This window comes from Aspergillus pseudonomiae (genome assembly GCF_009193645.1).
Source record: "Aspergillus pseudonomiae strain CBS 119388 unplaced genomic scaffold BDV37scaffold_139, whole genome shotgun sequence".
In the NCBI taxonomy this organism is placed as follows: Eukaryota; Fungi; Ascomycota; class Eurotiomycetes; order Eurotiales; family Aspergillaceae; genus Aspergillus; species Aspergillus pseudonomiae.
Genome location: NW_022476131.1, coordinates 26,382 through 40,830, shown reverse-complemented (window position 1 = coordinate 40,830; position 14,449 = coordinate 26,382). Strand labels below are relative to the sequence as shown.

General features: G+C 49.6%; 5 protein-coding genes across 5 annotated transcripts; 2 read left to right on the top strand and 3 right to left on the bottom strand.

Moving 5' to 3' along the window:
• Positions 1–585: 585 nt before the first annotated feature.
• Positions 586–2,314, bottom strand: BDV37DRAFT_264752 (glycosylphosphatidylinositol-alpha 1,4 mannosyltransferase I). Its single transcript, XM_032083707.1, has 3 exons — positions 1,165–2,314; positions 987–1,094; positions 586–893 (listed from the first exon to the last, which is right to left on the bottom strand). The coding sequence occupies exons 1-3, from the start codon at positions 2,152–2,154 to the stop codon at positions 744–746; spliced, it is 1,248 nt and encodes a 415-aa protein (XP_031935163.1). The 5' UTR covers positions 2,155–2,314; the 3' UTR covers positions 586–743.
• Positions 2,315–2,441: 127 nt separating this feature from the next.
• Positions 2,442–5,632, bottom strand: BDV37DRAFT_264749 (putative C6 transcription factor). The gene is made up of 3 exons (XM_032083706.1): positions 4,942–5,632; positions 3,723–4,818; positions 2,442–3,674 (listed from the first exon to the last, which is right to left on the bottom strand). The coding sequence occupies exons 1-3, from the start codon at positions 5,163–5,165 to the stop codon at positions 2,688–2,690; spliced, it is 2,307 nt and encodes a 768-aa protein (XP_031935162.1). The 5' UTR covers positions 5,166–5,632; the 3' UTR covers positions 2,442–2,687.
• Positions 5,633–8,128: 2,496 nt separating this feature from the next.
• On the top strand, positions 8,129–11,672 carry BDV37DRAFT_264747 (beta-mannosidase). The gene is made up of 5 exons (XM_032083705.1): positions 8,129–8,490; positions 8,554–9,507; positions 9,557–9,987; positions 10,035–10,270; positions 10,321–11,672. Exons 1-5 carry the CDS (start codon positions 8,357–8,359, stop codon positions 11,098–11,100), a joined length of 2,535 nt encoding a protein of 844 aa, XP_031935161.1. The 5' UTR covers positions 8,129–8,356; the 3' UTR covers positions 11,101–11,672.
• Positions 11,673–11,752: 80 nt separating this feature from the next.
• On the top strand, positions 11,753–12,958 carry BDV37DRAFT_291516 (translin family protein; the record flags this gene model as incomplete). Its single annotated transcript, XM_032088963.1, has 2 exons — positions 11,753–11,958; positions 12,188–12,958. 2 exons carry the CDS (start codon positions 11,753–11,755, stop codon positions 12,786–12,788), a joined length of 807 nt encoding a protein of 268 aa, XP_031935160.1. The 3' UTR covers positions 12,789–12,958.
• BDV37DRAFT_45474 (RPEL repeat-containing protein) lies at positions 12,959–13,934 on the bottom strand. Its single transcript, XM_032090688.1, has 3 exons — positions 13,591–13,934; positions 13,418–13,518; positions 12,959–13,307 (listed from the first exon to the last, which is right to left on the bottom strand). The coding sequence occupies exons 1-3, from the start codon at positions 13,728–13,730 to the stop codon at positions 13,129–13,131; spliced, it is 420 nt and encodes a 139-aa protein (XP_031935159.1). The 5' UTR covers positions 13,731–13,934; the 3' UTR covers positions 12,959–13,128.
• Positions 13,935–14,449: the final 515 nt, after the last annotated feature.

The window sequence follows — 14,449 nt, the reverse complement described above, 5'->3', positions numbered from 1 at the left end:
ATTGCTGTGCCAGTTTCAGATTTTATTTGAATGTTTGCATTCCAGATATGGTATTGAGATGGGATGGCCCCTTTCTTCCAAACTAAGCAAGTCTGCAAGATCAGAGGCTCAAATTTAACATATGAGATTCAGTTACTCTCACTATATCGGGGCATTATCAGTCAACATCTTATTAGCATGTATGATGGATACTGGACTTGGGGGTAGGTTATGGCGGGTGGATGAGATAGCACGGTTGAGTATTCTCCAGAATCCTTGCATGGATTCGTCACCAGAGTTTGGGAATATGCCCAATTTTGAGATAGTGAGCGCGAAGTATGTACACATTTCAGCCTTAGTTGACTAGATCCAATCAATGAGAGTCCCCTGGCTGCACTGAAATATTTTGAGATAAACCTATATTTGTGGGGCGGAGTCCTGTATTGAACTGCATGAAAAGATATACTCTGCCTAGCAGCACTTGGGTTGTTCGGCGTGATGTTTGCCGATGACTAAGACCGGTGGGTCACGCACTGGACGGACTGGGGTGGTTCTAGCCACGAAACGAACCACCTCTCTGACGAAGCAATATCAGGCAAGGCAACTTTTCAAAGGTACTAATTACATTAACTCTACATGTTCAAACCAAGACTAGAGAATAGCCGAACTAATTAGAAGTCAGGCCTAGAGCCTAGAAGAGCAGGTATAGATGGCGATCAGATCCTAGAATTCACCCTGGTCATCGCATTCCTCTTCCTTAGTTCCTAACATCCCGTCAACGCAACATCATTAATAATTATACCCAAAATCCAAATGTTCACTGCAAAGAAACCCAAACTAGCGAGATACAATCCTGGTACGAAGCTAGACAACCCGAGAAACTCGAGATAGTAGCCTTGTTGGAGCCAGAGGGCCTGGTGTTCTCATTAGCACCGCAGCTGCAATCGTGGTGTGTTGCTCTTATTGACTTTGAACGAAAAGAAGAGGAAACAAGGGCGTATGCATACCTGAGCGATAACCCATAGAGCTGTGACTGCAATGCCCAGCCTTGGATTCTTCATCAACGATGAGGAAGGTAGGTAGAACGGAAGGAAGATGAGATACCAGAGGAAATACTTTTGCACGCGTCAGTCTTCACATCCTGGGCCTGAACGAGAAGCTTAGGAACGAATAGGAGACGCATACCTGGCTCGTGCACACTTTGTTGAATGTAACGAATGCGAAGGTCTGGGCGAGCATCGCACCTGGTAGGCTTCTTTTGGCCAAAACGATCGGGATAACGACAACAGAGAGAAGCAGCTGGGGAATGAAGGCTAGTGACTCAAAGCTCCCCTGGACGTCTCCAGCAGAAGAGAGATAAAGGAGGCTGCTGTAGGGTGAAAAGTTGTGGCGATGGTCGATACGAGTCAAATGGTGCAGATAGGTATGCTGCGCGAAAGGAAAGTCGTAGAGGATGTACATGGAGATGTTGAGACCAGAGAAGGTGGCCAGTGCGGTGGTAGTGAGAAGAAGACGAGAGGGTGTGATGAAGTTGAAGATGTGGGTAAAGAGATTTCGATCTTCTTGCTCCGCCTTTTGCTTTTGTGAAGATAGTTTCTGCCCTTCGTGCTCTTCGTCAAGCCACCAGATGATAGATGGCCCATAGATAAAGGGGTAAATCTTGAAATGCACGCTGAGCCCGAGAAGTACTCCGGCAAGAGTGATTCTTCTGTTCAAGACGGCCCAGAGCAAGGCAATGACTAGCACACATAGGAGACCCTCAGAGCTTCCTCGCGTGCTAATATTGGCGACCATAGGGTTCAGTAACCAAACGCTAGCATACTTGAGAGCGCGTGGTGGGCTCATGCCGTAAAAGGACGTGAGCGCTTTCGCAATAAGCCATCCGGCTACCACGTCGGAGAGTGCGAAAAGGACTTTGCCATATGAGAAGAAGCCATCCCAGGAGGTCGGTAGAAGCAACCACGCGAGCAGAGGCGTGTACCGATACGTATCTCGAGCGTACGGCGAAGCGCCCTTAGAAACGTACCGGGCTGCGTCGGTGAAGACCATGTAGTCGATGTCGGTGTATTTGACGGCTGAGTGGGCATCCTGCCAGGCGCCATAAACAAGAAGAAAAGCGCGCAAGACAACCGCGGCACCAAACACTAGTGATGGTCTCTCAAATAAAGAAGCCATGACTGACAACTCTCTTATTGACTAGAGTTCATCAGGGTCCGTCAGTAAGCTGCAGGTTTTCCGAAACTTAAATCTAATGCACACATCAATTGATTGCGCAACAGAGCTATAGGATGGTGATATGATAATCTATAACCGGTTAGACCTGTGGGCATTTACTTTATGTGGCAGCTGGGTTCCAATGGGGATTGCAGATGTGGCTCGGAAGCATAATGAGTGGTTTTTGGCGTTTGGCGTTTTGGCTGAGTCAGCATACTGGCGATCCTTGCACAAATTCAAGTAACAACTTTTATGCATTTCACTCTGTACTCGAAAAATAGGCATCCAAAAACCGATGATCATTCATATACACTATATGCTCTTTTAAATATCCCGGTTATATACGCTCATCCATTCCGTGTTGTTTGCTAATAGATAACTCGCTTTGATGCATGCCCAGAGAGAGGAAAGTGAAAAAGAAAAAAGAACGACATAAGAAGAAAGAAATAGTGCCCTTAGCCAGAAGGGCTACTTATTTTAGAAATATGTGACCCTTAGTAGTAGGGTAAAGGTGGATTTGCATAGTAGGCACCATCGCCCATCGAGCCCCCCATAAAGGCTGCGCCATTGTTGGTATATTTCATGATTTTGTCTGTTTGGGCGAACAACGATTCGTCATTGAAGCTGTTAGTGTCCGTGATTCCAGGCCATAGGCTGCTATCACTCCAGCTCAGGAAGTCCCACAGATACTGGGCCGTTGAATCATCGATGACTGGAGGCGCAAACGGATCGAAGCCTGCTTCATTCTGGAGGAAAATGTTCTGGGGCGGAAGAATCCCCGAAGTGGTTCGAGGCATTGCCCCTTCGCGTGAGAAAGCATACATGCTGTTGACGACGCCAGTATCATTAGCCATGTTGGTCCCTCTTTTACTGGCCTCCAGTATCTGCGACACGGCATCCAACGTCCGTTTTGCAGTCGGGCTCCATTGTTCCAGTCGGGCCAGTACAAGCATAGCCATCTCAACCTGAGACTGACAACTCGAAACAGTGGCTCTAGGGTCACTCGTTGTGTTGTCATTGAGAAATAATCCCAGTAGTGGAACCATGACTGCTTGGAATATGAGCCAGACAGCACTCCAGCCCGACATTTGATGTGACTGAGCCGTGGAAGAGATGTCTTGAATTGTAGCCTCCGCGATCTGTCGACACCTTTCGATCGCCGTCCGCTCTTCAGACCGGAGGGCAATATATGGAACCCGTCGCATGGCGTAGCTGAGTAGGGTTGGACGGTATATAAGCATACGTTGGTTGTAGTACCGCCATTTCATGACTGTCCTCGTGATGATAATCGATTCGGAGCATGGTTCGTGGTCTTTGAGGATATACGGAAGGTTCTCATACCACTCTAGTAGTTGATTATCAAAGTGCGACATTTCGTGGTACCTCGTCAACGGAGCGGCAGCCAGGATTTCTTGGATCTGTGTCGCAATTTTGCAGAACCGAACGTTTTCTAGAAGCGGTATAATGTCGAGAACATTTCCCTAGAAGGGTTAGAATGACAGAATCACAGAATTCGGACGCATACATACCCTTTCTCGGTACTGCGGCAGTTTAACGGTAATCGTTGGTCCAAACCGTCCCATGCTCGGTCGTCCCAGAGTCATACAGCCCCAAGTGTCCAAGCAAAACAAGGACCACCACACTCGCCTTTTCAGGTCGGTCGAATATATGTTTTGTCTACAAGACCCTTCCTGATTATCCGAAAACTCTTTGTGTAGGCCCAAAGCTGCAGCCATGCGCAACGCAGCTCCCATGAGCGAATATGCCAGATTGGGCTGACTGACGTAATGAAGATATTGCCCTCCCAAAAGACCGAGGGCCTGTATGGTCTCTATATGTGAGGAACCAAGCGATTCTAGATTCAAGTAGCTCTTACAACGCTGGGCGTAAATTGTGTGGGACATGTCATCGGATGGACACGCTGCGATGCTACCCAAGGCAAGCACAATGTTTAGCAGTGCCAGCCAACGTTCATCCTTTCTACACCCCGAGTGGTAGATTTCGCGGAAAATCTGCTCATCTAACATGGGCACGAATGGCTGAAAATAAGTAAAATAGGCGTCGAGCAACTGCATCTCTGTCACTGGTCGATGGCGTTGAGGGGGCGTTATTGGTTGCTGAGACTCTTGGACCGGCCATGATTGTGTCTCTGCTGGAGAGTATCCCAGGGTTGAGTCCCTGGAGTCTGTGTTGGTCGAAGAATGAGAGAAGTAGGAGAGGGCGCCAGGGTCAAGGCAGAGAATCACTTTGAGAACAGCATTGATAGACGACACCCCTAGATAAGAGGAAGGCTGTCTGGATGAGAGTGACAAGGCATTGACGTCGTCCGAGTAATTATTGGATATCTCCGAGTTCTGAAGATCACTCGATTCTTCAGGCATCGTCTGCAATGATTCCAGATTACCATCCTCGTTGGAGATGGGGGAGACATGGGCTTCGACCGATGCCGAGGTAGCTGGCGATGCTGGGTGTGGCGGCTGCGTCTGCAGCTGGGATGACTTGCCTGTCAGCTCTAAGAGCCTTTCGCGAGGCAGGCTAACTAGATCTTCGGGTGGGATATTGGGGAAGAGTTTCTCGAGCACGCCCCGATACTCATCTAGGGTAGTGGACAGTTTTTCTACGTGTCTGCATTTTCAACCCCATGTAAGCCATGTATAGATCTTCCACAGACTTGGTGGGGATTTAATTGTGGGGAGGAAGGGGCATTTATCGCTGATTAAAAATCAAAAAAGAAAGAGAGTAACCCACCTCCGGGATGGCCGGGGATCTGCATAATGACACTGGTCGGCTTTCTTATACCACCGACATGCTTCGCACGGCTTTTCGCCGTCACATTTGATCTTGCGATGCCTGCAGGATGTACAGGCACGGAGGGTAGTGACACGCCGGCCGACAGAGGGCTGGCGCTCACCACGACCCCGGGCTGGGGCCGAGTTGTTCGGGTTTTCGAATCCTTCAAATGTGTGGAACATCTCCAAGAATCGGTTCTAGGCAATCTCAGACAATGGTAAACAGAAGACACCCACTCAGCTGATGCATTTAGATCCAAATTGATCAGAAACAGCCATTGGAGGTAGCAGACGTCCAGCAGTTTGGATGCAGCCGAGTCCAGGGATTTTTTCTGGAGACAGCGGAGGTTGACTAGTCTAATAATATAATAACGCCAGGGAAAAGGCCGCCACCGTCCAACTTTGCAGCGTACTAGAAATGAGACCCTGCAGATTGTGGGCTGGTGATTAAAGGGGTGGCAATTAGGGGGGGGGTTCAGAATGAATGCCTTTGGACGACACGGCAACTGTCACTGTTGGATGTGCACTAAGAATAGAGGCCTCCAAAGAGATAAGAAAAACTGGGTAAAAATTTATTAACAAGATAAGACCGCGTTGTCGATTACGATCAAGGGTTATGGGAAAGGTGTCTGGGACCGGATGGGGCCAAAGAAGAATATTAAGAGTGTTTGAGAGTCGAACAAAAACGGGTGATGCGCGAGGATGAGTAGAGAAAGTTAAGAGTGGAGGCCGATGGAACCGTCTAACCCTATCGCCAACCATGCTGAACAAACCCTCGTTGGCAGATCGTCCTGAGATTGTCCGCGGTTTCCCCGCATTTCTTGATTAATGCATGCACGCAGAGGAATTAAATTCTGTCCTTTCTTCTACCATTCGTTGACCGAGTGCTGGGTCCCAGTGTATCCTCTGATATCCGACGCAGTTTACCCATCGCTTAGCCGCTGACCTTGTTGGCCAAATGACACCGTGTCTGTCTATTGCCCCTCGTGACGCTAGGTGAGGAGTCTACGCTTCTACACGGCGTCGTGGGAACCTAGAAAAGCGCGCTATTCATGGAGTGGAGGGGTTAGGACCATGTGCTGGTCTCTACCCTCCTGCCAGATAAACAGGAAACCCACTCCATCCCATCAAGCCCCGGCTCCTGTCATGGAAACACCGTCGGCTTCCATTTCTACTTTAGATTGTTCTACGTATTTAGAGGTGCTGGCACCACTTTTACTGTTAATGAACCGGGTGGCGTGCATCTGCATCTCCCGAGAGACATCCATAGACGCAAGACAGCATGATGCAGGAAATCGGGGAATTACGGCCTGCCAGTGGATCAGGAAAATATCCCGCTCGTGAACTTGAAGACTCCCGACGAGGAATACCGGGAAACACCCCTGCTGCAGCAGAAGGAACAGTAGAATTGTGCCCAACCGCTTAAACACAGTGTGGCCACAGCCAATCTGAACAGAAAATCCACGCAGACGAATAGCGACCTTGCCCACTTTTCTGCACAGAAAGCGCTGCAGAATCACATTCACACCTTAGCGAGAGAACAGTGGCTTGTCCCTGCATTTCTATTCGTAAGGCAGCAGGCTAGGCCGGTTTCTGAGCCTTCGGCTGTATCCAGGTTTGTACACCAGTGGAGTCATCGGCAGGGGTCCAACTTTAAAATTAATTACTGACTGCCTCGTCTCGGATATAGACGACCGACCCAGTGCTTGTATCGCCAGGCAGACGGCAATTCCGCAACGCGCTATGGTCAACTAGGGATCGACGGACCCTTTAGCCCGTAGGCTAAACCACAGTCCTCCGAGGATCCGTTATTTCCTACGCAGGCAAAATGCCTGCCGAATCGTTTCCCTGTGATATCCGTGACCCCGCGCGTATTAGTGAACCTGGAGTCCTGGACTGCTAAAGTTTATTGAAATTGCAGGTCACCTGTTGATGCAAGAGAGCCATGCTAGCGTCAGGGAATACCCTGCGCAGCCGAATTCCACCAGTGGAGATTGAGACCCCAGAATTTCGCCGAAATTTCCAGAGCCGTTCAAGTCTATTTTGCGATCAACAGGAGGCGGCCTCTTAGCACGGGCACGAGGGGGCCGGATAGGCGATGGTGAACATCAGCAATTCGGGATGATCCGAGCCACTGACGACTGTACCCAGAATTAAGGGATATCGCCCCGTTCATCCGACTGGGTTCTTCCAATCAACGACGCTGACGACGCCCACCAGTAGCTAGCGGATTCAAACACAAGTACTCCGTAAGCGTTGATCCGACAGAAGATTGGCGCCAAGGAATGCGTCATTTTTTTTTCTCTTCGTGCCCTGGAGGTTGAGTAGGGCATGTCCCTTCAATTAAATTTAGTGCCATAAGGAGTGTGAGACTGCCTTCAGAGCATTTGATCAATGGTACGAGGAGGGGCTGATTCGAAGGCTGATGTCCGAAGACTCAGAGTTTCAGACAGTCAGACCGGGAACTTAGCGCCAAACGACGCGTCAAATGTCTCATGGAAAGAGTGGCTCAACGGTTCGTCAGACGAACTGGGAGGAATGTATTTTGTCTGCGGTGTGGCCACGGACCGAGGAAGGGTGCACCCACACATTGTCGATATGGTTTATACCTGCGCCAGATCTGGCTGTAGAAAGAAATTGGATTCAGGATGGAAGCGAAACCGTAAGAGAAACTCAATTTCAGAGAATTATGAACGATGTATGGTCCAAAGAAAAGACATACCTCTGACTGATGGCCATCCTCGACCATTTGTATGGAACGTTCTTGACCAACTGTCGCTGGCAATTGACCGACAAGAGGATCCAGAGAGCTTGACGGAGGTCCGTCCGTGTCGAGAACGGAAAAGCGTGGGAGAAACATCGGAGGTTTAACAGTTTCGGGAAGATGCCGTGGTTAGGGCATGGTTAACGTTCCCCATCGAGTAAGGACGCCCGATAAGGCCGTTTCACAACAGTCTTTCACGGCCACAACCAAACTTCACGAAGTGAGAGCCAATAGGTAAGGACGACCAGCAGTAGACTTACCGGTGTGCCATGGATAGAGGTTGAACGAGGACAAATCGTGACTGTCAGTGGTTGAACATGGTCCCTGATGGGGCTTAACCAAATTGGGCAAGGACTCTCCTCCGTGTAGAATGGCCCAAAGAGGAAATCCCAGCACGTGGGGTGCGGAGGGTTACTCCGCATACCTTGTCGCATGTAGCATACACTCATGAGAATCTGCACCTGGCAACGATCCTTTCAACATGGGGAGCCGGCATCTAAAATCCGGGGAATTTCCACTTTCTGGGGTTCGATGAACACAAGTTTTCTCTGTCCTCTGCTGAAGTGTCCAAGCATCCATTGGCACTTCTAAAACCCCTTCAGATAACGCCATGGCCGCATTCTCTCAGTACCCTCTATCTACGGGATGGAGCTTCAAGGATAGCGATGAGCAATCGCCTGAAGCGTGGATGCCGGTACCTGTCGTTCCTTCCGTGGCTCACCAGGATCTGCAAGCCAATCAGAAGTATGCGTTTCTTTTCACATGCCCAATGCAATCCAGATGCTAACCGATTGCCGTTTCCTTTAGGCTGAAGAATCCATACATTGGTTTCAATGAACTAGATGCCCGATGGGTGAATGAAAAGTCATGGACCTATCGAACCGTCTTCCAGAAGCCCACCGTCGCCGCTGGCTCGTCGATTGTCTTGGCATTTGACGGTTTGGATACCTTTGCCACAGTAAAGCTTGATGGCAACGTCATCCTGGAGAGTGACAACATGTTCCTTGCTCACCGTGTAGATGTGACTAAGGCGCTTGAGACGGAGGGAGACCATGTGCTGGAAATCAATTTCGACTGTGCCATGCGCAGGGCGCGAGAGCTTCGGGAGAAAGATACCAAACATAACTGGGCTTCTTTCAACGGCGATCCAGCCAGAATGGCCGTCAGAAAAGCCCAATATCATTGGGGCTGGGACTGGGGTCCACTCTTGTCAACTGCAGGTATCTGGCGGGAGGTGCGGCTTGAGGTATACTCCGCCAGGATCTCAGATCTTTGGACGGAGGTGGAGCTCGCAGCGGACCACCAGACAGCCCAGATTTCGGCTTTCGCTGAACTAGACGCTGCAGAATCAGTTGAATCTTACAAGGCCAGCTTCGTGCTTAGTCTCCACGGCAAGGAGGTCGCTCGCGAGGTGGCTACTCTGAAGGACAGTGTTACGAAAGTGACATTTGACGTGAAGCAACCGTCTCTTTGGTGGCCCAACGGCTATGGTGACCCTACCCTGTATGAGATTACCGTGTCCTTGGAGAAAGAAGACCAGGAGGTTCACAGCGTGTCGAAGAAGATTGGCATTCGAACTGCAGAACTTATTCAGCAGCCTGACAAGCATGGGAAGTCGTTCTTCTTCCGAATCAATGGGGTTGATGTCTTCTGTGGCGGCTCATGCTGGATTCCGGCCGATAATCTCTTGCCCAGTATTACTGCCGAGCGGTATCGCAAATGGATTGAGCTGATGGTTGCTGGCCGCCAGGTGATGATCAGGTATGTTCGGACGATCCATGATAGTTAACAATTTGCTAACAGAGCATAGAGTGTGGGGCGGCGGTTGCTATGAGGATGATAGCTTCTATCAAGCATGCGACGAACTCGGAGTCTTGGTATGGCAAGACTTCATGTTTGGCTGTGGCAACTATCCAACATGGCCCGAGCTCCTGGAGTCGGTCGAGAAGGAGGCAAACTATAACGTGCGCCGACTGCGCCATCACCCGTCGATTGTGGTGTATGTTGGGAACAATGAAGACTACCAAGTGCAAGAAAGCGCTGGTCTTGTCTACGACTACGAAGATAAGAACCCCGAGAATTGGCTGAAGACCGATTTCCCAGCGCGCTACATATATGAGAAGCTCCTGCCCTCTGTTGTTGAAAAGCTGTCCCCTAAAACGGTTTACCATCCGGGGAGCCCTTGGGGTGATGGAAAGATCACGTCCGATCCTACAGTGGGCGATATGCATCAGTGGAATGGTAAGTCAAACGGTATCCTAGATTAAGTTCATGCTAACCTTCGTTAGTATGGCATGGAACTCAGGAGAAGTATCAAATCTTCGATACATTAGGAGGGCGTTTCAACAGTGAGTTTGGAATGGAGGCATTCCCCCATATGTCGACAATCGAGTATTTCGTGGAGAATGAAGCGGACAAATACCCCCAGTCACATGTTCTCGACTTCCACAACAAGGCCGATGGACACGAGCGAAGGATTGCTACATATCTTGTCGAGAACCTGAGGACAGCTACAGACTTAGAGGCATGTTCCCTGGCCTGACCATCAGGATCCATGTGGCTAACTAAATATAGACGTACATTTACCTCACACAGGTTGTCCAGGCCGAAACAATGATGTTCGGATACCGTGGATGGCGTCGTCAGTGGGGTGATGAAAGACATTGTGGCGGTGCCCTGCTTTGGCAACTAAATGACTGCTGGCCCACTATCTCCTGGGCCATCGTAGATTATTTCCTGCGGCCCAAACCGGCATTCTATGCTGTGGCACGTGTTCTGAAGCCCATTGCTGTGGGTGTGCGGAGGGAGCATCATGATTGGAGTGTGACCCACGCACAGCCGCCGAAGACGAGCAAGTACGAACTCTGGATTGCCAGTAGCTTGCAGAAGGAAACTGTTGGCACAATCGAGCTTAGATTCCTTTCGGTCAATACTGGGCTTGATGTCCGTGCACCCATCCTGCGTGATAACGTCAAAATAGTGCCGAACGGTACTACAAACATCCTGGAAGGTGTCATTGACCATAAGGAGCAACCAGAGCCTCACGTGCTCGCTGCTCGACTCTGGGTGGATGGTGAGATTACGGCTCGCGATGTGGATTGGCCCCAACCGTTCAAGTACCTGGACCTGTCGGATCGGGGCCTGGAGGTGAACAAGGTTTCAGAATCTGGTAACGAGCAGAAGCTGCTGATCACCGCGAAGAAACCTGTCAAGTGCCTCGTCTTTGAGGAAAGAGACGGCATCAAAGTCAGCGACAGTGCCATGGACATCGTCCCGGGAGATGGGCAAACGGTCACCATAATCGGGCTGAAGTCGGGTGGTGCTCCTCTAAAGTACAAGTATCTTGGCCAGTGATTGTCTGATATGACTATGATTGAGTGTACAGCTCTGTTACAGTATCCAATGACCCAATCATGACATTATGTTCAGTATATGCTATGGATTTAGAAAAAATTTGACGGTGTCATGGCCCAGAAATGATTGTATAGATACCTCGAGTTGATTCATTGAAGGCCTTGGATCTAAGAGGTTTATTACGCACCCACAAATGCGCAATAATTGCAAAGGGCTCCACCTAAAGTGGTGCTAATAATCTACTGAGTATTAGAAAAAAACACAACGCTCAGAAACTACTATATATCTCTTGCACTTTGGGGAATAAGCTCAGGTAAACTAGTACCCTCTACCCTTCTCAGCATAGTGAAATAAGATCGCACCATCAGCCAATCAAGTAATACCAAGCACAGAATATTCAAAAGCAGTCAGATCCCCTTGGCAGAGCAATAGTAATGTGGGGGGAAAGAAAAAAGGGGCGACCCTCCACCAATGCCCGAATGCTCGGTACTGATGGCCTCCAAGCAACCATATCTTATCAGATAATCACCCCAATCCGTCCTAGCCCCGAGTCCAATGATGACGCCCATCCATCAGTGAATTAATTTCATTGCCGCAAAATAATTCCCCCTCCATACCATTAGCACCATCCCCACCCAGTCAACACAAATAAATGGCCGGAACTAAACGCACCTGGGACGGCAAACAGCTCTCACTCCAACCCAACAACAACGAGCACCAGACGACGACAATGGCCGAACAATCAACGCAAATCCTCTCCATCTTCGAGACCTTCCGCAACGAGCTAGACGAGCACCACGATCGGCGCGAGCGACTAATCAAGATCTCAAGGGACATTACAGCGCTGAGCAAGAAGATGTATGTTCCCCCCTCCTGTTTCCCATCTATCATTAGGTCATGCACATGGCGAGCCTTATCGAGTAAAACAAAAACAAAGCTAACACAAATCTGCAGTATCTTCTCCCTCCAACGGTAACAACCCCCCCCCCCCCCCCCCCCCCCCCCACCCCCCCCCCCCCCCCCCCCCCCCCAACCAACACATACCCTACCGCAAAGACAAAATCTAACAGGATAAACTCCATCCCAGAATTCGGAAACTCAACGCCCCTCTCCCGGAAAACATCACCAAAGAAACCCAATCCCGCTTCACCCAAATCCAGTCCCTCTTCACCAACGCCCTCCCAGACGTCACCGGCCCAAACAAATGGCGGTACCAGCGCCAGCTCAGCGGCGCGATCCAGGAATACATCGAGGCGCTCTCCTTCCACCACTACCTGACTACGCAGACCCTCATCACGCTCCCTGAAGTGTGCACGAAACTCCCCGCGGAGATACTCGTCACGGAGGAGGATTATCTGTTGGGGTTGTTCGATTTAACTGGGGAGATGATGCGGTTTGCGGTTACGGCGCTGTCGGCTGGGTCGGTTGCTTCTGACGAGAAAAAGATGGGGCTGAGTAGAGAGCAGAATGGGATTGTGGTGGATTTGAGGGAGATGAGGTCACTATTTGAGGGGTTGAGTGTGTCCAGACGGCATAATTTGATTAAGGATCTCGGGAAGAAGATGGATGTTATGCAGGGGAGTGTGGAGAAGGTGGAGAGGGCTGCTTATGGGATATTGGTGAGGGGGAGTGAGAGACCGGCTGGGTGGATGCCGGATCTCTCTGGGGGTGGTGATGAGGGGTATTAGTTCATGCCTGTTGTTCGGGGTTGTGGAGTGTGCGTGTTATGTATGTATGTATGTCTTACTCATGTACTTTAAGAAGAGTGGGATTGTTCTGAACTAGGTAAGCTAGACTTAGCTAAACTATGAACTATCCCAGCAGCTCAGATCAACAAGGCCATATTAAGCTCACATCTCACTGTGCAGTATGTCATCTACCATATCTTCGTTTTGTTTCTGGGAAGAGAAAACAATTAAACATAACCAGTAAATCCATCCATGTACTCCGTCCATCAAACCATGTCCTGTAACTCAAACGGAACCATATCCATCGTGACCCATGAACAGCTGTCAAAGACAGAATCAATCAGAAAGTCGGCTCCCTTGGATCCTCATCTTCCGTCAAGATCCCCTGAGCCATGAGATCCTCCGGCTGCGGCCGGTTCTGAATCTTTTGGTCGAGATGATCAGCCAACATGTGTTTTTCCAGCTCGCGGGCGTGGGCCTGAAGCGCTGGGGCTGCGTTGATATGCGGGAGGATATTGCCTTTGGCATATCATAGCTACGTTAGTAATCGAGTCTATAACAATATGACAAAAGCTAGCTGCGAGAGAAGAAACGTAGACGAATAGGTGGGATAATGTCAAGATACGCACGCTCAACCAGTTCCTCGCGATCCGGTCTGTGCTCCAAATGTTTCTTCAGACTATCAGTTGTGCGCTGACGGTCTAGCTCCTGTCTCGCTGCTTGGATAGATCTGTAGGTGATTTGTTAGTGGTACGATGTGAGGAGTATAGGTAGTACAATAAATAGAGTCATGGAAGCGTACGGAGCAACATTGGTGTCAAGGAGGATGTGTCTCTCCTTGAGGTCGTGGGGATCAGGACGGTTCAGGAGATGTTTCTCCAGGGAATTGCGTCGCTCCATGGGCGATGCGGCGAGGGAGGTTTCATCAACGGAGTCAACCATTGTTATTGCTTGCTCGTGGCTACGATGATTCGTATAGATGTATGGAAGGACTAGCACTGGTATCGTATTGGCAAGGTTTGAGTTCTTGGGGAGGCGATTGGATGGGAGAGTCAAGCCCGGGAAGATACTTACGTATCGGGGGTTTAATTTATTGCTGGGCGACGTAGGTACAGGAACTGTGAAGATGGAGGGTGAAGGAGGGGCAGTCAAGTGACGTTGACATCAATGCGGAGGTGTTGATCCACGGGACCTTAACTGCGGCTATTAATTTGGGCTCATGACCTCATGGCATGGCTCATTAGAGTTTCCTTGTGCACAGTTAGGGTTATCATATCTCATCTCATCTCTCCATGACCACGAGCTAAACACAAGTTTCATTTCTGTCATCTGTTTCTTTTTCTCGTTTTCTTAATAAACAATACCAGAAGCACTACTGAAGCATGCATCGTGCCCATCCCCCTCATACTTCCATAGAGCAATAGCAACAGGTTCAACAAAAATAAGCAAGACAACTCTCATATGTGGGGGTGGTAACTGCTGAGTAATATGTTGAATAGCTAGCTCGTTTACGCATGTCGGGTTGAACAGGTGCCTGGTCCAGGAGCACCCGACATGTGGAAGGACATAAAACAAAAAAGCCCGTTCCTCCATCGTAACGGAAAGCAAGTGTATGAGCAAGAAGACCCGTCTGACCCCAGAACCTGACCTAGAGCCTGATC

Excerpts from the sequence above, each read along its gene's own strand:
- BDV37DRAFT_264752 (XM_032083707.1), bottom strand. The coding sequence starts at position 2,154 with ATGGCTTCTTTATTTGAGAGACCATCACTAGTGTTTGGTGCCGCGGTT. Across the intron at positions 1,095-1,164 it reads ACAAAGTGTGCACGAGCCAG|TATTTCCTCTGGTATCTCAT; the intron begins GTATGCGTCTCC and ends CGCGTGCAAAAG. Across the intron at positions 894-986 it reads CTCTATGGGTTATCGCTCAG|GCCCTCTGGCTCCAACAAGG; the intron begins GTATGCATACGC and ends TGAGAACACCAG.
- BDV37DRAFT_264749 (XM_032083706.1), bottom strand. The coding sequence starts at position 5,165 with ATGTTCCACACATTTGAAGGATTCGAAAACCCGAACAACTCGGCCCCA. Across the intron at positions 4,819-4,941 it reads GATCCCCGGCCATCCCGGAG|ACACGTAGAAAAACTGTCCA; the intron begins GTGGGTTACTCT and ends TTGAAAATGCAG. Across the intron at positions 3,675-3,722 it reads TGCCGCAGTACCGAGAAAGG|GGAAATGTTCTCGACATTAT; the intron begins GTATGTATGCGT and ends TAACCCTTCTAG.
- BDV37DRAFT_264747 (XM_032083705.1), top strand. The coding sequence starts at position 8,357 with ATGGCCGCATTCTCTCAGTACCCTCTATCTACGGGATGGAGCTTCAAG. Across the intron at positions 9,508-9,556 it reads GGCCGCCAGGTGATGATCAG|AGTGTGGGGCGGCGGTTGCT; the intron begins GTATGTTCGGAC and ends AACAGAGCATAG. Across the intron at positions 9,988-10,034 it reads CGATATGCATCAGTGGAATG|TATGGCATGGAACTCAGGAG; the intron begins GTAAGTCAAACG and ends AACCTTCGTTAG.
- BDV37DRAFT_45474 (XM_032090688.1), bottom strand. The coding sequence starts at position 13,730 with ATGGTTGACTCCGTTGATGAAACCTCCCTCGCCGCATCGCCCATGGAG. Across the intron at positions 13,519-13,590 it reads CTTGACACCAATGTTGCTCC|ATCTATCCAAGCAGCGAGAC; the intron begins GTACGCTTCCAT and ends AATCACCTACAG. Across the intron at positions 13,308-13,417 it reads TCGCGAGGAACTGGTTGAGC|GCAATATCCTCCCGCATATC; the intron begins GTGCGTATCTTG and ends GATATGCCAAAG.